Here is a 20,587-nt window from a genome sequence, read left to right as displayed (position 1 = left end):
GTAAATAGAGAAAAATGTAAAAGGCCGATTTGCCTTTTTAAATAAGAATTAGTGTCAATAATAAATCTTTATAGGTTTCTAAGGGCATTTTATTTCGAGTTTCTAACATGGATCTATTTATGCTATACAAAGTGAAGTCACAAATTAAAAGTTCTTATATTATGATATCCCAAGTTTTTAATCATGTGATAATTGTATGACTGACAAATAACGTGTTTAAAAGGCTCCTTTATAATTGGATTAAAGCTATGTTTGGTATTACTGAGAAGAATGGATTTAATAATCTCTGTTACAAAATCTCTCAACCTAAGTTTATTTTAAATAAAATTTTAAGTTAAAACTTGTAATTGAATTAAATTTATTCAATTATACTCAAATTTGAGAAATTCGTAAACTATTTTGAACGAATATTTATTCAAATTGAAGAATATAGACTTATAGGAAGCTTTGAACTCAACATAATAACTCGTTTATATTGGGTAAATAAAAACGTTGTTTGCTTTAGAATTATTTAACTTGTTGAGAAGAAATTGGTTAAGCAAAATGACTTTCCAAATTAGTGAACTATTTGTCACTAATTACAAATAAGTAAAACTTACTTCAAATTAGCATTTTTTCCTTGTTTTAATCAAAACTTAACCAAATTAAATTAAAATTTACTAACTTATTTGGAATAAGTGTTTTATTTTATTTTTTGCGCATCATTTTTCTGAGTGTACTTTATCATTTCCAATTTCACTGCTCCATTTTACCATAGGTGTAAGCCCTAACTCTTAACAAAAGTTCAACAAATCGTTTCTGCTAGTCTTCCTCTTTATTCTTAAATTAAGTCATCAAATCTAATACTTATTCTATCAATTACTGTGTTATTTCCTAGTAAACTTCTATCATCAAGCAATTCGTAGACGAATTTCTACCATAGAACGGATTCGGCATGGTTGCATTGTCATGTTCAATCTGGTATTGTGGCATATAATAGACCTGCTCACAAAAACGACCCTCACCACAACGTTCACAATCATCCAGACCATGAATACATCTATCGATCATTAAATTTGCCTCAGCATTCAAGGTAATCGTACGATTCTGAGCAATAAATGTACAATCTAGAGCAGTTTTTACATAAGCTCTCGATGAGCAAAGGGCTGATTCGATTTGGGCACGAAACGTTTTCATGGTATTTGTAGTGTGGGTGGTTGCAGCGCTTATCTGAAAAAGAGAAATTGTTGCAATTATTATTAAGATTATACTCATTGGTAAACTGAGATTTTAATTTATTTTATTTATTTTTACCCGCCACCGAAGGATGGAAGTATATTCATTTTATCATTCCGTTTGCAACACATCGAAATATCTATTTCCGACTCTATAAAGTATACATAGCAACAATAAACAGCTCACAAACTTTCGCGTTTTGTTTCAACGTTAAACATCTTCAGTTTGGTCTATAATTTAACCATGACTCGTCTTACAAACGAATAACGCTTGCAAATTATTGAATTTTATTATCAAAATGCGTGCTTTGTTAAGAAAGATCATCGCGCGCTTCCATTTTATGACATAGCTCACTTTTGGCTCAATGGGTACGTAAATAAGCAGAATTGTCGATTTTGGAGTGAAGATCAGCAAGAAGCATTGCAAGAGCTACTAAAGCATCCAGAAAAAGTCACAGTTTGGTGCGGATTCTGGGCTAGTGTAATCATTGGACCGTACTTCTTTAAAGATGATGCGAATGGTAACGTATCTGCAAATGGTGAGCGTTAACATGAGATGATATCCAACTTTTTTTTGCCCAAAATGCAAGATCTTGACGTGCATGACATCTGGTTTCAACCGAACGGTGCCACATGCCACACAGCACGCGTAACAATGGCCTTATTGAGAGGCGAGTTCGGTGAAAATTTTATTTCACGTTCGTGACCGGTCAACCGGCCGAGTAGATCGTGCGATTTAACTCCTTTAGACTATTTTTTGTGGGCTATGTTAAAGCTCATGTCTATACAGACAAGCCCGCTTCAATTGACGCATTGGAAGACAACATTGAAGCATTTGTTCGTTAGATAACGGCCTAAATTGTCGAGTTCTTTTCGCGGTATCTCTTTTTAGGCAAACAAAGAATAATGAACAAACACTGTTATGCTAATGGAGCTATATCAAGTTAAAATCCGATTCGCACCTTAAATCAATTGAATGCTGAAAATTGTTGAAGTCACTGTGTAATATTTCAGTTCATTCGGATAAGAATTGCGCCATATAGGGGCTCAAGAAGTAAAATCGGGAGAACGGTTTATATAGCAGCTATATCAAGCTATAAATCGACTCAGACAATATTGAACACGTATGTTGAAGGTCATGGGAGAAGCCGTTGTACAAAATTATTTGCCAAATCGGATAAGAATTGCGCCCTCTAGAGGCTCTAGAAGTCAAGATCCTAGATCGGTTTATGGAAATTTGACCATGAACATTACACTAAGGAACAGGGGCTAACTTCTCACATATCAATGAGTGCAGTACGATTCAAATTTAAGCTCAATGATAAGGGGCCTCCTGTTTATTGCCGAGTCCGAACAGCGTGTCGCAATGCGACACCTCTTTGGAGAGAAGTTTTACATGGCATAATACCTCACAAATATTGCCAGAATTAGGAGGGGAAAACCATCGCTGAAATTTTTTTCTGATGGCCTCGTCAGGTTTCGAACCCAGGCGTTCAGCATCATAGGCGGACATGCTAACCTCTGCGATGGCGAGTTGTGTTAGGCCTTTCAATATTCTTGTTCAATACGGTCCAGATCTGTCGAGATTTGGATAAAGCTTCCATATACACCGATCTCTCGATTTAAGGTTTTGGACCATAAAAGGCATAATGATTGTTCGATTTCACTAAAATTTGAGACACGACACTAAATAATGTTAAGCCCTTTAACATTCTTGGTTAATTTTACCCAGATCGGTTCAAGTTTGGATATAGCTAGACCCACTAAGTTATATTAGGCCCCTCAACATCCTCGCTTAACCATAAAAGCTTTATTTTTTAACCGATTTCGCTGATATTTGAAGCAGTGAAAAGTTTTACGCCTCCCAATATAGGACTCAAATATGGTTTAGATCGGACTATATTTAGATATAGCTGTCATATAGACCGATCTGCCGATAAAGGGTCTGAAGCCCATAAAAGCTTTATTTATTACCCGATTTCGCTGAAATTTGAAACCAGGGGGATTTTTACGCCTCCCAAAATAGGTCCCAAATATAATTCAAATCGGACTATATTAAGATATAACTGCCATATAGACCGATCTGCCGATAATGGGTCTGAAGCCCATAAAATCCCTATTTATTTCCCGATTTCGCTGAAATTTTAAATAATGGGTAGTTTTAGGTCTCCCGATATCCGTCCCAAATATGGTTCGGATCTGACTATGTTTAGATATAGCTGCCATACAGACCGATCTTCCCATAAAGGGTCGAAATCCCATAAAAGCTTTATTTTGTAACCAATTTCGCTGAAATTTTAAACAGTGAGTAGTTTTGGGCCACCCGCCGCCATCCGAACCAAATATGGTAAACATCGAATTGTATTTAGATATAGCTGTCATATAGACCGACGTGCCGGTTAAGAGTCTGAAGCTCATAAAAGCTTAATTTATTACCCGATTTTGTGACTTACATTTATTATTAGTGACTTATATTTATTAGCCCACTCAATATCCGTGACGCCTTTGCTTGCATAAGTTATCCAATATTCACCGGATTGTGACGAACTGGTGTTTATATATATACCCGAGGTGGTGGCTATCCAAAGTTTGTCCCGGCCAAACTTATCGCCTTTTTACTTGTTTTATTTTATCATACTCGTACTCACCACTTTAGCCAAACACTCCGTATAGTTGATATCCAAGGCGGGAAAACGTGTAGTACAACTCTTAAAATCTCTTTCGATATTTGTCACATAATAGCTGTTCAAATTGTTCTTAGTTCCAGTTGCCGGATTGACCAAATTATTTATTTGATTATAGGCCGCATTATAGCAAGCTAGAAAAGCTGTCTTAGTAACTGCCACCGTAGGAATCTTCGAACGATATTTGGCCACACAATCATTGCCAATATCACTTAAAACTTCCAAAGGATTCAAGTGTTCATGGATTTTTACAATATCTGTGGTCATCATCTCCGATAGAATGGTGACAACACTCAAGCGCTCTATGTAATTCTTTTTGAAGTCCTCAATTTCCTTATCACATTGCTGTATATAATCGGCATATTGTCTTCTATTCAAATCTAGATAGTTATCCGTTCTCAAAAGCGAATTATTGTAATTTTGATAATTGCGCATAAATGTTGTTGTGGAATTGTTCTGAAATAGATTGTGTGTTGAGTATATCGCTTCTTTAAAATTATTTTATATTTGATATACCACAGCTTGAGTTGCCCCAATTATTGTGAGAAGAAATATGGCAAAGGTTTTAAATTCCATATTTGTTTTATCTTTAATCTCTTTACGCTCCAAAAGTTCAAGTATAACTAAAATGTTTTTAAGAAAGGCTTGTGTTTTATATGCCTTTTATCAGAATATTAGCAACTGTTGCAGCAAGGCGACCTTTAAATACCCTGCAAAGGCTGATCTGCAAATAAATATTTGATACAGTTTTATATACAACATACAATAAAACTTTGTGGCTTAAAACTAAAGTTTCGGTAAATACTTTCAACAAGCTTATCATTGTATTTTCAAATATTTTGTTCGCCAAGTCGCCAAGTGAACACACTTTTCATATCGTTTATCGTTTTATGTCGATTCGCTGCCATATCACATTTCACCACAAACTCACTGACCAACGAAACTTGACGTTCATCAAGGGGATCCCCATTGCCTACACACTATCCCTTTGGAGGAAATAAATTTCTTTTGCAGACTTAATATCGTAGAAAGGGGATTTCTTTTACAAAACCTATCAACGTCAAACTAATTTTGTTCAGAACATGTGAGTCAAAGAAATTATTAAGAAACGTCCCTTCAAAGAAGGTTCAATCACATTTAGTGAAAAACAAGAAGAAAAGCGCAAGACGGACACTTGGGCCAAAAGAAAACTTAAGAAGTCAAATCGGGAGGAAAGATTGGTTTCTATTACAGCTTTATCAGATTGTTGTAGAAGATAGCATAGTGAGCGAAATTTCTGACAAATTTGATAATAATTGGGCTCTGTGTGGGCCCAGAATGTCAAATCCGAAGCTCCTAATATGGACCGATTTAAAGCATTTACAATCGCAATGCTTGGATATGAAGTGGATCTCTTGCTGTAGAGATGAGAATCAGGATATGGCAGCGCTTACCGCAATGAATTTTTCGAACCACTTCTGAGGTCAGCTACTATATATGGTCTGCTAAAGACTTTCGCTTATAAAAGATTTCCACCGATCAGCTATGCAGACTATATCATCTTCTAAGGGAAAGAAATCGAAATGTTCTTTGTAGGGAATTCAAGACCTTCTTGGAATTAGCATTTTACTGAGCTCGACCATATTATCTCAATCATACATGTGAGAACATGGCATGGGTTCTTGTGAAAGCAGATGAGGCAGTGCTTGGAGTGTTTGAGAGAAAGATTCTTCGTAAAATATATTGAGCAGTTTGCGTTAATGGAGAATATAGGCGACGCATGAACCACGAGCTGTATGAGCTGTATGACGACGATAGCATAGTTACACGCATCAAAATACAACGACTGTGTTGGCTAGTTCATGTTGTCAGAATGGATGAAGATGCTCCAGCAAGGAAGTCTATATAAGGCAAACACCGTGGTACACGCAAACCGGGAAGACCAAAAGGCCGATGGAAAGATCACTTGGTGGGAGGCACCTCGAAACTTGCTATCAGAGATTTTAAAAAGAGCACCGAAGATCGAGGCGCTTGGGACGCTATTCTACGTTCGGCTAGTGGAACAAATGTTCTGTCATAGCCAATTAAAGAAAAGTAACATGTGAGAACAATTAGGCATGTTAACTATGACGACGAAAATATGTCAACGGCAGAGATCATTCTTTCTGCATACACTGAAACTGAACTGGAAGTATCATATTCAGGAGCGAAGGGAGGAAAAGTCTTATTGATGTTGGTCACTATGCAGAGGAGCTATAACCTGGACTGAATCAGACCGCAAACACATCGGTAGCATGGTATGAATACCATGCTGAATATAACGCTAGAGATGATCTTCGACATCAGGTATATAGACGTACTAGCTGGCCCGGTGCGCTTCGTTACACATGGGGTATATTAATTTCGTCATTCTGTTTGTAACTCCTCGAAATATTCGTCTAAAACCCCATGAATACATATTATTGATCGTCATGACATTTTAGGTCGATCTAGCTATGGCCGTTCGTCTGTCCGTCCGTCCGCCCGTCCGTCTCTCTGTCGAATGCACGCTAATTTTCGAAGGAGTAAAGCTAGACGCTTGAAATTTTGCACAATTGTGACATTATATCATAGCCATTCATTCCATCACTTCCCTAATAGCAATGATCTCCGCTTGATACGCACTACAGTGGTCGGGTAACCTTTTCAATATGGTCTGTTCTAGATCTTTAGAGTACACCCCCAAGCCCATCTGGTTGTCTAGTTTGGAACCATCCGTGTAGAAGTCTATGTAACTTCTGTTAACGGGGTAGTTCCAATCGGTTCTATCAGGTATAGTGGTACAGTACTTTATACCAAAAAACGGCTCAGGCAGTGTGTAATCAACAATGCCTGCAACATCGGACATTGTATCAAGGATAACACAGTGTCCGTAGCCGTCACATGTCCACAGAGGAAGCTTCCTTAGCCCCACGGCAGTGGTCGTAGCAATTTGTCTTGCCACAATGTCCAGGGGCATTAGATGTAGCATTAAATTCAGTGTATCAAATGGTGTCGTCGTCGGTGTGGCTGTGATGCACAAACAAGCCATCCTTTGGATCGGTTAAGTATTGAGCAGTAGATGGACTTATGAAGCGCCGTCCACCAGACCACAACACCATATAGCGTTATAGGTCCGACAACTGCAGTATATACCCAAAGTTCAATTCCTGTCCAGCAAAACACCCAGGTATTTTGCGCTTTGCGTAAATGGAACATTCTCTCCTACCAAGAAGACAGGTGCCACTGGATGTAACTTGTATCTCCTGCTGAAAATAACTACTTCTGCCTTGCATGGATTTGCACCTAGATCACTTTCGGTAGCCCACTTCGCTGTTGCACGTAGAGCTTCCTGAAGTATATCTCTTAGAGTGCTGGGAAACTTTTTCCACTTTTACACAATATATTATTATTACCTTGAGGTCTTCCTCTGCTGACCCATCTTTTGAGATTCACAGATCCCAAGCCTGCCGTAATGCATCTTTTAGAAAGCAACTTATTAATAAACTTTCTTACGGTAGAGTTGATGCCTAGAAACTTCAACTCCTTCATGATTGATGTCGGTTTTACATTATTGAAAGCACCTTCAATTTCAAGACCGACTAGAACATAAAGGGCTGTTTCAGAGGAATTGGCTTTACTATATGCATACTGCTGCCGCGACGGGCGATCTCCAGGGATCTTTCCCCTAAGATATGTTTCTATCAACCTCTCAAGAGTCATCAGCATAAAGGATGACAGACTAATAAGACGAAAATCTTTCGCCTTCGAGTGGTAACGTTTTGCTGCTTTCGGAACAAAATTGACCTATTTTTCGCTATATTTTGCCAAAAAGGTGCAAGTATATAATCCAAAGTTCGGCTCAGCCGAACTTAATGCCTTTTTACTTGTTTTTTTTACATGAATTTGTTTGAATATCGGTATATAGTACATTGATACCTTGATACGTATTCTTTAAAGGTGAGTAGCATCCAAATTAGAAAACTCGTCTTTTATTTCGGAACAAATTAAACTAGAGAAGTGTAATTTGACAATTACATTCGTCGGACTATTTTATTTTTTTTTTTTTTAATTTTATTAATTTTTACTCATTGCACTTTTATTTTTAAAATGACTAAAAATTGAATATAATTCCTTCCTAATATATTCGATACTACCGATCACTTTGTCGTCAATATTAATACTAGTCCACATTTTAATAACAATAAGTTGAAAATTGACAAATATTTAACAATAATTTGTTTCATCATATTTGTTTATATTTTCTAATTTACCATGGTTCCTATATACTTTTAATCGCATCAAGTAATAATATTGTGACAGATATTCAAAGCTGGTTTGCATGTGAGTAAATACTATTCCAGAAATATAGAGAAGAAAAAATACGTCAATTGCGGTGGTTTATGAATCATTCAGATCTTAGAGATAAAACAAGTAAAATAGTATTAAGTTCAGCTGGTCCGCATCTGGGGAACATATGTGTGCTTTCCGCACAACACTTCAGCCAAAAAATAGGCATCTAAGGACCGTAGAAGACTAATACGGGAGCTATATCCGCTTATAAGCCGGTTTGGAGCATACTCACCACGGTTGTTGGAAATTATAACAGAACACTACGTATAAAATCACAACCAAATCGGATAACAATTGCACCTTCGCGAGGCTAAAGGAGTAAAATCGGAAGATCGGTTTATATGCAACCTTTGTCAAGTTTTAGGTCATACTTACCCCGGTTCTTGGTTCAGCCAAATCAGATAACAATTGCAATAAACAGCAGCTAAAACTGTATAAAGCTGCTCTTGAAATATCAAAATTGTTTTTAATTAATAAATTAATTGATTCAATTATTTTTTTAATTGAATATGAAGTTTTCTTCAATTACAATTGTGTTTGAAATTTTTGTCATTTTCAATTAATAAATTAATTGATTCATTCAATCATTTTTTAATCGAATCTCAAACAATTTTCAAATATGTTGCTTAAGTAAATTCAATAAAAGGCAATTTTGTCCCCTTCAATATAAAGGTAAAGAGATTTCAAAGACACATACGTCCCACATTTCGACAAATAGCAATACCATGGCAGCCGGTAATACGTGCCGGATTAACCCGATGTAGGTCTTCATCGGCCAAGCGCTGCAGCCTCAGTGGAGAACCCAGGCGGGAGAGTTTTTTTATACGAGTAACTTTGCCCAAACATAGCACCTCAAGTTCATGTTTCAGGAGGTAAACATTTGTGTACCTCTTATTGTATTGATTAAAAATCAAGCTCGAGGCCTTAAATTTGTTGTGTTTTTTCTCCAAAATATTTTCATTCAATATTTTGTCCTTTCATTGAAGGACATCGGAAGCCACCATACCGCAGAGGTTAGCATGTCCGTCTATGGCGCTTAACGCACGGGTTCGAATGCTGGCGAGACCATCAGAAAAAACATTTTTCAGCGGTAGTTTTCGTCTCTTAATACTGGAAACATTTGTGAGGTACTATGTTATGTAAAAACTTCCCTCCAAAGAGGTGTCACACTGCAGCTGCCCGTGTGGACTCGGCTCTTAAAAGCATTCCTCTCACATTGAGCTTAAACTTGAATCTGATTACACTCATTGATATATGAGAAGTTACCCACTGTTCCCTATGGGAATGTGTATGGGAAAACATTTGCAATTTGCATTGAAGGACATCATCCGGGAAACTACATTTGTCAAATTGTTACCTTGGTTGTCTTCTTTGCACTGATTGGATTTTCGCCTTGTTGATCAGTATCGCACGGCTCTGTGCTAGATTGTCTGTGTCGTTTGCTCACAGCCTTCGCTTGCAGCGACTTAGCCAAGCTTCTTTTTAACACTATTTGAGACCATACAAAAATTTTAAGTGGGGAGGATACACATCCATAACCTACTCAAGGGGGAAGGTCTAATCCGGACTTAGCAAGTACAACGGCGCTTTCATTTCCCTCAATGTCATTGGACCTCGGCAACCAGCATAAGGTCAAAGTATGATACTTCTGTAAATGCATTATTAACTCTCGACAGAGGCCCAAGACTTTGGATCTCAGACACGTTCTGTTTAACGTCTTCAACGTTGCCGTACTATAGGTAAGTGTGACCTGTGTTTGCCATATAATGTCTTAAAAGCAAAATCTCCAATGGATTCCAAACAAGTAAAGAGGCGTTAAGTTTGGCCGGACCGAACTTTGGATACCCACCACCTCGGGTGTATATGTAAACCACCTTTCGTCATAATCCGCTGAAAAATGCATAATTTATGCACCCATAGAAGCTTTATAGAAATATGGTCCGATTTGGACTAAATTCGACACGGATATTGAGTGGTCTAATAAGTACAAGTCATTGTTCAATTTTGCAAAACAAAATATTGGTCTTTTTGGTAGCCCTATCCAAGACCGATATGAACCATATATGACACTGATGTCAAAAAGCCTAACATAAGTAACTGTTTTAAATTTAAGCGAATTAGGAATTTAAATTTGACTAATATGGGGCCAAGACTTTAAGTTGAGAGATGGGTGTATATGGCAGCTATATCCAAATCTGAACCAATCAAATTGAAGAAGGATGTCGAAAGCCGAAACACAACTCACTGTCCCAAATTTCAGCGAAATCGGACAACAAATGCGACTTTTATGGGACCAAAACCTTAAATTGAGAGATCGGTCTATGTGGCAGCTATATCCAAATCTGGACCGATTTGACTCAAGTAACATAAAAATGTCGAAGAGCCTAACACAACTCACTGCCCCAAATTTCGGCGAAATCGGACAATAAATGCGCTTTTATGGTCGCAAGCCCTTAAATCGAGATATCGGTCTATATGGCAGCTATATCCAAATCTGGACCGATCTGGGCCATATTGCAGAAGTATTTCGTGGGGCTTAACACAACTCACTGTCCCAAATTTTGGCCAATTCGGACAATAAATGCGCTTTTATGGGCGCAAGACCTTAAATCGAGAGATCGGTCTATATGGCAGCTATATCCAAATCTGGACCGATCTGTGCCATATTGCAGAAGGATGTCGAGGGGCTTAACTTAACTCATTGTTCCAAATTTCGACGACATCGGACAATAAATGCGCATTTTATGGGCGCAAGACCTTAAATCCATAGATCGGTCTATATGGCAGCTATATCCAAATCTTGACCGATCTGCGCCATATTGCGGAAGTTTGTCGAGGGGCTTAACTTAACTCATTGTCCCAAATTTCGACGACATCGGACAATAAATGCGCCTTTCATGGGCCCAAATCCTTAAACCGAGAGATAGGTCTATATAGCAGCTATATCCAAATCTTGACCGATCTGTGCCACATTGCAGAAGTATGTCGAGGGGCTTAACTTAACTCATTGTCCCAAATTTCGACGACATCGGACAATAAATGCGCCTTTTATGGGCCCAAACCCTTAAATCGAGAGATCGATGTATATGGCAGCTATATCCAAATCTGAACCGATCTGAGCCAAATTGAAGAATGATGTCGAAGGGTCTGACACAACTCACTGTCCCAAATTTTGGCAAAATCTGATAATAAATGCGACTTTTACGAACTCAAGACCTTAAATCGAGAGATCGGTCTATATGGAAGCTATATCCAAATATGGACCGATCTGAGCTAAATTGACGAATGATGTCGAAGGGCCTAACACAACTCGCTGGATAATAAATGTGTCTTTTATGGGCCTAAGACCTTAAATCGACGGATCGGTCTATATGGGGTCTATATCAAGATATAGTCCGATATAACCCATCTTCGAACTTAACCTGCTTATGGACAAAAAAAGAATTTGTGCAAAATTTCAACTCAATATCTCTATTTTTAAAGACTGTAGCGTGATTTCATCAGATAGACGGAGGGACATGGATAGATCGTCTTAGATGTTTTCGCTGATCAAGAATATATCTTTACTTTATAGGGTGGGAAGTGAATATTTCAATGTATTGCAAACGGAATGACAAAATGAATTTAACCCCATCCTTCGGTGATGGGTATAAAAATGTACGCCTATTATTGTTAAGTGATCGTCATAATATTGGGTTGCCCAAAAAGTAATTGCGGATTTTTTAAAAGAAAGTAAATGCATTTTTAATAAAACTTAGAATGAACTTTAATCATATATACTTTTTTTCAACTTTTTTCTAAAGCAAGCTAAAAGTAACAGCTGATAACTGACAGAAGAAAGAAAGCAATTACAGAGTCACAAGCTGTGAAAAAATTTGTCCACGCCGACTATATGAAAAATCCGCAATTACTTTTTGGGCAACCCAATATTTCGTATTTTGCTTATTGAGATCTAAAGAAGGAAAATGGAGGGTTTGCGTTTCAAAAAAAAAACACTTTTTGTTTTTTGGGACACTCTAGTGTACATATGTATTATATTTATATTTACATTTTAAGCAGTTTCTTATCAACGATTAAGTGTATATTTATTCTTATCAAGTTTTCTTTCTGCAAAAAAAAAGTTTGTTTATGTTGCTATCTCTGTTTGAATTCCCACAACTTATGCTGAAGTTATATTGTTTTTTTAAAAAGAATTTGAACTTGACATATAAAATATAACACATTTTTTAAAAACTTAATAAAACAAAGTGATATGGAATAAGGCTCTGTGTATTTCGCCAGGGGACTAACGATCTTTGATGTCAAATAACTTTGACAAAGGACATTTGTCACAGCTATTTTATAGTATTTGCCATAAACATAGAATTACACATGTTATTTTATTAATATTTGGATGAGTTCCTCAAGTCCAACTTCCTTATTATAGGAAGTAACAATTAAATGTTATGTGATATTTATTACATTTTACCATATTGATAGAATGTTGAACATCATGCTTCTCACTAGAACAATACATCACATGAAATAACAACCAATTGAATGGTTGTTGTTGTGGCAGTGTTAATGACTTACTGAAACTATCAATAAATAAGCAATCATATTTTGCAGCTTTAGTTTGGTGTTTGCTCACCGTATCGTATGCTCTATGCCAGACACGCTTTGTGGATGAATCATTCCATCATTCGGCTAGGCGAAGCTAGCTAGGCGTTCATTATGACGCGTATTGCTATAAACTGTATTCTGAGCAAATAGCTACAATAGATAGGTAGTCCCACGCTTTCAGCAAGGCAATTTGTACATCATTTCAAAAGAGTTATTTATGGTCTGAACGAATTTTTATATCAATGTCTAACAAATTTCAGTGTTTACTGCTGTTTAGAAGTGATCTATATCGACTGCATTGAGTAGTGTAGTTTTGAATTATTTTTCATGGACATCAATGATTGATTTGATTTTCAATGCAATTTTATTTGTAGGAGATGTATATTTTTATGTTTCTGCACTATAGAATATGGGGAAAAGTAACCTCGGGTTTTTTCCGGTCTCCAATTCTGCATTAGTTTGCCACAAGCAAGTATAAAGTCCCCAAAAATAAGAACATGGTGGGGATGAACCTTTCTAAGGATATGAAATTAAAAAGATTGCACAAAATGGGCACAAAGTCAAATATAGGCATCTGTAGAAAGTCAGTTACTTGTGATTGAAGGATCTGTATCTGTCTGTATTTTCAGATGGAGAGTTTTCCCATTCAATTGTTAGTGATTCGCATAAGTTTGAGCTTTTCGGTAAGCCATATGATATGACATTTTGCATGCAATATACCCAGCAAAAACTTGGTAAGTCATGTCATTATTTTTGGCATGGATTTTTTGGATTTACTGTGTTAGCGGTAATACAAATGTCATTACATACAACATTCGATGAAGCTCAAGAATAAGCACTCATTTGTACTAATAGAAACAAAATCATAATTATAACCTTGGTATTGATAACCAGTAAGGAAAAGCAAAAGTCGGGCGCAGCCGATTATATAATATCCTACACCACCGAGCATACGTAATACTTTTATTATATAGCACTTATATCCAAATTTAGTCGGACTGTAATTTTGTATACCTATTGAAATATCGAATATAACCTCCGAGGTTCGAACTCAGGACCTTTGCATTGTAAATCTTCTGATGTACGTTCATGCCACAAAACTACTAAAGTCACTCCCATGTGTTATAATATTGTGTCTATAAGTAGAATATGTCAAACATAAACATAAAGGCACGGCCATCTTTGATGAAATAGAATTAAAGTTTGCTTTTTTTAGCTAATATTAAAAGGAGAAAATAGTGTATTATTCAAACAACAGTAATGTGGAAGAATGCGTAGAGCGACTACTTTGAAAACGGAAGCTTCTTGGTTCAACTCACGGTTGCTATGAGATTAAGTTTTGATTTCACTTATAATTTGAATTATTCATATAAAATTTGTCTTCTTCAAAGAAACTGAGCATTGAGAACGTGATGGTGGGGAAAGGCGCGAAGATGTTTGAGTTGAAGAAGCTATTTTGTAGCAACGTTCAACTAAGATAGTATGTCATTATTTTTTGAAAACTTGTATGCTTAGGCATAAGTACTTATTTTTGAACTATTGGTATGCTTGTACGGAAGGACTTTCCTCCTAGGACATCGCGATGTACATGTAATTAGATACGATGCCTAAAAATAAGTAGCTATCAGTTTTTGAATGAGCTTACTATTCTGATTATTTGGTAATGAGAGTTTTGCTGGGATAGTTGCCATTTTAAACGACTTTCATGCACATTCATAGGTGCATGAAAGCCGTTTAAAATGGCTTCAGGGAGTACACCAGTGGGCGCTTCTGTGAATTCCCACTTCCCATAAATGTATATGTTGTTGAGAAGAAATTTCGAACAATCATTAACGCAGCAGCCGTTCGAATATCCCAAGTTCGACCAAACATACCGGCGTGCTCAGCTTTTCGTCCATAATCAGGGAACTGATTTTGAAAATCAATAGAGTGGCCATTGAACATAAGCGGAATTAATTGTTAAAAGAGAGCACGGTTCGCAGAGGTTAGCATGTCTTCATATGACGCTGAACGCCTGGTTTCGAATCCATGCAAGAACTTCAGAAAAAACCATTAAATAGCCGATAAGTTCGACCGGGCTGAACTTTGGATACCCACCACCTCAGGTATTTACGTAAACCACCTTTCTTCATAATCCAATGATCTGTTATGATTTCCAACAACTGTATAAAGTACGGTTCAAATCGGTCTATAACCTGACATAACTCCCATATAAACTGATCTCCCGATTTGACTTTTTGAGCCCCTGGAAGCCGCAGTTTTTGTCCGATTTGGCTAAAATTTTGCACATTGTGTTCTGTTATGACTGACAACAACGGTACGATCCAAATTGGTCCCATTTGAACCGATACCCCGATTTGAAATGTTGAGCTCTTTCAAGCCACTATTTTTATTCGATCTGGCTGAAATTTTGCATATAGTGTTCTGATATGACTCTCAACAACTGCGCCAAGCACGGTCCAAGTCGGTCTATAACCAGATATGGCTTCCATATTTTAACAGAATCCATGGTGGTGGATTCCCAAGATTCGGCCCGATCGCACTTAGCACGCTTTTACTTGTTTTAAATTGTACTAGAAAGTGATGGTAAAGTACATACATCGCCAATTTTTAAAACTTGTCCTATTTCAAAATAAAATATTGAAAATCTGTTCCATTGAATGTAATTGAAGACAATACAACAAAAACAAAGTAAAAAGACATTAAGTTCGGCCGGACCGAACTTTGGATACCCACCACCTCGGGTATATATGTGAACCCCCTTTCCTCACAATCCGCTGAAAATTGGATACCTTTAAAATTTCAACAAAATCGGGTAATAAATAAAGATTTTACGATGTTCAGACCTATAACCGGTTCATCGGTCTATATGACAGTTACTTCTAAACGGTCGCTTCAGGCCCTTTATAGGGAGATCGGTTGTATGGCAGCCATATCAAAATAACGGATGTCGGGAGACCTAAAACTACCCACTGTTTAAAAATTCAGCGACGTCGGGTAATAAATAAAGCTTTTATGGGCTTCAGACCCTTTATCGGCAGATCGGTCTATATGTTAGGAGGCGTAAAAACTGATTACGGTTTCAAATTTCAGCGAAATCGGTTTAAAAAAAGCTTTTTAGACTTCAGACCCTTTATCTGGAGATCGGTCTATATGGCAGCTATACCTTAATATAGTCCGATTAGAATCATTTTGGGTCAATTGTCAGGAGGCTTAAAATAATCCTCTATTTCAAATTTCTGCGAAATCGGGTAATAAATAAAATTGTTATGGGCTTCAGACCCTTTATCGGAAGAACAGTCTATATGGCAGCTATATCTATCGATATGGATCATATTTGGGTCCTATGTTAGGAGGCGTATAACTACTTACTGTTTAAAATTTCAGCGAAATCGGTTAAATATAAAGCTTTTATGGGTTTCAGACCCTAAATCGGGAGATCGGTCTATATGGCAGTTATATCTAAATATAGTCCGATCTGAATCATATTTAGGTGGGATTTCGGGCGGATTAAAAAAACCCAGTATTTCAAACTTCAGCGAAATCGGGTAATAAATAAAGCTTTTATGGGCTTCAGCCCCTTTATCGGCAGATCAGTATATATGACAGCTATATAGAAATATAGTCCGATATGAACCATATTTGGTTCAGATTTTGGGAGGCCTAAAACTATTCACTGTTTAAAATTTCAGCAAGATCGGATGAAAATGTAGTTTTTATGGGCGTTAGACCCTTTATCGGAAAATCGGTCTATATAGCAGCTATATCCAAGTATGGTACGATTTGGCCTGTTCAAAAACTTAACCAGCGTGCATCAAAAAGACGTATCTGTGCCAAATTTCAGCTCAATTCTCAATTTTTGAAGTCTGTAGAGTGATTACAACAGACGGACGGACATCGTTAAATCGTCTTAGGATTTTACAACGATCCGAAATATATATACTTTGTAGGGTCGGAAATTTACATTTCGATGTGTTGCAAACGGTATGACTAAATGATATTCATATTCATATGATCCTGCGGTGGTGGGTATAACAAAACAAAGTTATAAATTCAAGTAATGTATATGGGTCGTTTATATCTGCTATTCCAGTGAATTGCAGTGTAGAATAAGTAACTGTAATCTAGTGTAAACTGTTTATTTGTCACCATCAAAGGTATTGGAAGTTTAAATTGAATTTATGTTTCATTCATAATTTTGCACCGTTTTGCTTCTGTTTAAAAACAACTTCTCAATGAACTAAATATTCCTTTGACATAGAGGTAAAACAACTGGGCAACACATGCCTTCAATATACATAAGTGATGATGATGAATAATTTATGACAACACACGTTTGTCCCATCGTCAAATTGAAAACAATTTAGAATCGATAAAAGAAACACAAAATTTAAGCATGTTTTTGCATCGTATTTTAATTTGCTCTATTTTAATACAAATTAAAATCAATTTAGTAAACATTAAATTAGACAAAGCCATTTACTTAATGATTTCAATTCATTAGTCAATCGGCATTGATTTATTCCGAAGCAGTAATTTATATATGTATATATATATTTTTTTTTTTTTAAGGAAATAAAAATTACGACCTATCTTAGGTTTGGATAAACAATCTTGTTGTATTTCTTCTATAAAATTTTGAGTAGGTTAACAAGTTGGACGTAAACAATTTTTTGCATTTTCTTCAGTCTAGGCGTTGTTACAACAAAATCTACAGTCTACTGCGTATTTTATTCTAAATTTTATCTGTTATTGTTTTGTAATTTGCTAATTTAGATTTTACTACATAAATGGAAATTCATACCCGCATTTAAACGTTTATTGATTATGCATTATTATTTTTATTTAAATGGGCAATGTTGTATTCTCCCCATTGATCTCTGTTATATAATTAGATCAATTGTCTAGATAACAGTGCTAGGGTGAGTTGTTGATATATGAACATGTACTTTTTTTCTTAAAAATAGAATGGAAAATCAAATTAGGCCTAAAGTAAAATGTTAGTATACAGCTTTTGCTATGATTTCTGGAGTTACTTACATGGTTGTTTGATGCCGAATAAAGGACGTCGAAGACCAACACCAACATATGTTGGAAGTCATTAAACTTAAAATATCACGGCGGACTGAAACTCCCTCCCCGTCACCTATAACAAGCTATGTGTCGATTAAGACTAGTTCTGGTGTGAAGATCAGAGCAGAAGTCAACGGCAGAATTTCAGTTAAAAAGAATAAGAATTGCAGCCTATAGATGCTAAAGAAAAGATTTACGTAGATCGGTCTATCGATGTGATCGATGGAAGGCATTTATCCAACGTGTTAGATGTACGATCGATCCGGGGAGCGAATATAGATTTGGATCATTACCTTGTTACAGCAAAGGTTTGCACCCGTTTGAACATGACGAGAAAGGAGACAAGAAGGAATGTGCCAACGACAGAGGGATAAGTCTCCTCCCCATCGCATACAAGATACTCTCGAGCGTACTGTGTGAAAGGTTGAAAACCTAAAGTCAATGAGATAATTGGGCCCTATCAATGCGGCTTTAGACCTGACAAATCCACACTGCGCCAAATTCTGGAAAAGATCCGAGAAGGACAAATCAACATCTACCATCTCTTGGTTGACTACAAAGCCGCTTTCGATACCCCTTTACGTTCAAAGGAATTTCAAGCCATGTCTGAGTTTGGTATCCCTGCAAAATTAATTAATACTCTGCAAGGAGACACTTGCTGATACGCGTTTCTCGGTAAGAATAAGAAAGAATCTCTCCGAACCATTTAACACCAAACGAGGTTTCAGAGGTTTCAGTCAGAAGGAGACTATCCTGTGATCTCTTTAATATCCTGCTGGAGAAGATTATTCGAGATGCAGATGTGAATAGATATGGCACACTAATCACAAGAGAGCACATGCTACTCGCCTATGCCGACGATATCGATATCATAGGTCGGTCACCGGAAGTAATAACTGCAGCCTTTGAAAGAATCGAAAGAGAGTCAGTGAAAATGGGTCTGGCAGTAAATGGAGATAAGACGAAATGGATGGTTTCAACTCCCAAAAAGCCTTGCACAACCGAACAGATAAAGAAAATGGACAAAGTTGGGAACCACAACTTTGAGATAGTCAGTAACTTTATCTACCTCGGCAACGCCGTAACCGAAACGAATGACACCAGTTTTGAGATAAAGCGAAGAATAATACTGGCAAACAGATGCTACTTTGGACTAAGTAAGCAGTTTAGAAACAAGGCCACCTCTCGACAGACGAAGACTACACTTTACAAGACACTGATACTACCCGTGCTGTTATATGCTTCTAAGGCATGGGTACTTGTGAAAGCAGATGAGGCAGTGCTTGGAGTATTTGAGAGAAAGATTCTTCGTAAAATATATGGACCAGTTTGCGTTAATGGAGAATATAGGAAACGACGACGACGAGCTGTATGACGACGATAGAATAGTTACACGTATCAAAATACAAGGCTGTGTTGGCTAGGTCATGTTGTCAGAATGGATGAAGAAGCTCCAGCAAAGAAGTCTTTTGAAGGCAAACACGGTGTTACACGCAAACCGGGAAGACCAGCCAAGAAAGATAAAGTTGTGGGAGACATCTCGAAACTTGGTGTCAGAGATTTTAGAATGAGCGCAGAAGATCGAGGCGCTTGGAACGCTGTTCTACGTTCGACTAGTGGAACAAATATTCTGTCATAGCCAATTAAAGTAAAGTAAGTCGTTCGGGAGAATGCGTGAGAGCGAATAAAATTTTGATAGTTTGGTAATTGAGACCTTGCAAATTTCTACTGGAGGTATTTTTCCTAACCGAAATTTACAGCATTGAACAGATGTTATATGAAATCTAGCTGTAAACCAGCTTTAAATAGCAAAAGAGAGTAAGGTCAGAGCGACACTACACGCAAGTTAATAGGGTTTATTTACTAAGTTTAGTACTTCACAAGCTTCCCAGCACTAGGATAACTACCACTGAACTCCCAACCTCAGTATAGATAAGTTAAAAGAGATGACTACTTTAAAAAGGCATTGACCCCTTTTTTTTGAAAACAATACCCTTCTTGTGACTCTTTCTTCAAAAAAATACCCTTTTTTGATCCTTTTCAAAAAATCTCAGCGTTAACCTGGCACTGGCTTTGAAAGCCAGCATATAACAACAACAACAATATTATTCATAATCAAAACAAAATCATTAAACCAACCACCACATGTGCTTAGGTGCACAGCTTCGGTGGTAGTTAGTTTTGTTTTCTTTGTTCGGCTCGCTCTGCTTGTACTCTGTGACTCTCTCTACTGTCAATTTTGCCGCCGCGGGGAGATTTTAATTGGTGATCCCATGTTTAGAAGTCTTGCACACATCTTCTAACCTATAGACATCATTAAACCTTCTACCTTAGTTGGGTTATTTGTATGCGTTATACAATATAATGCCTTGCTATGCTTGGTCGCCTGTCTATACATTTTTGAGTGTCATATACACATTGTGATGACCTGTGTCTGATTTTCAGTTGTAACGACAATCATGTATCACTCAGTTTGTCTTGCTCAGTCCTTCAGTTCAGAATAAAATGTCCAAAGTCCATATCTTAATATCACCCAATTTAAATTCAAGAACTTAAATCGGGAGATCAGGATATATGCTAGCTATATTCAAATATAGACCGATCTTGACCATATTTGGTATGAATGTCCAGGGGCCTAACACAACTCAAATGAACTTTTTGTGG

General features: G+C 37.0%; 1 protein-coding gene across 1 annotated transcript; it reads right to left on the bottom strand.

Moving 5' to 3' along the window:
- Positions 1–795: 795 nt before the first annotated feature.
- LOC106093043 (uncharacterized) lies at positions 796–4,592 on the bottom strand. Its single transcript, XM_013260016.2, has 3 exons — positions 4,415–4,592; positions 3,863–4,354; positions 796–1,209 (listed from the first exon to the last, which is right to left on the bottom strand). The coding sequence occupies exons 1-3, from the start codon at positions 4,472–4,474 to the stop codon at positions 874–876; spliced, it is 888 nt and encodes a 295-aa protein (XP_013115470.1). The 5' UTR covers positions 4,475–4,592; the 3' UTR covers positions 796–873.
- Positions 4,593–20,587: the final 15,995 nt, after the last annotated feature.

The sequence above is a fragment of the Stomoxys calcitrans genome, chromosome 2 (genome assembly GCF_963082655.1).
Source record: "Stomoxys calcitrans chromosome 2, idStoCalc2.1, whole genome shotgun sequence".
NCBI classification, from domain to species: Eukaryota; Metazoa; Arthropoda; class Insecta; order Diptera; family Muscidae; genus Stomoxys; species Stomoxys calcitrans.
Note: the sequence above shows the minus strand (reverse complement) of the source record. Positions and strands in the feature narration are given on the sequence as shown.

Coding starts and splice junctions, on each gene's coding strand:
- LOC106093043 (XM_013260016.2), bottom strand. CDS start 4,474: ATGGAATTTAAAACCTTTGCCATATTTCTTCTCACAATAATTGGGGCA. Junction 4,355..4,414: donor TTGGGGCAACTCAAGCTGTG/GTATATCAAATA, acceptor AATCTATTTCAG/AACAATTCCACAACAACATT. Junction 1,210..3,862: donor CGGAGTGTTTGGCTAAAGTG/GTGAGTACGAGT, acceptor TCTCTTTTTCAG/ATAAGCGCTGCAACCACCCA.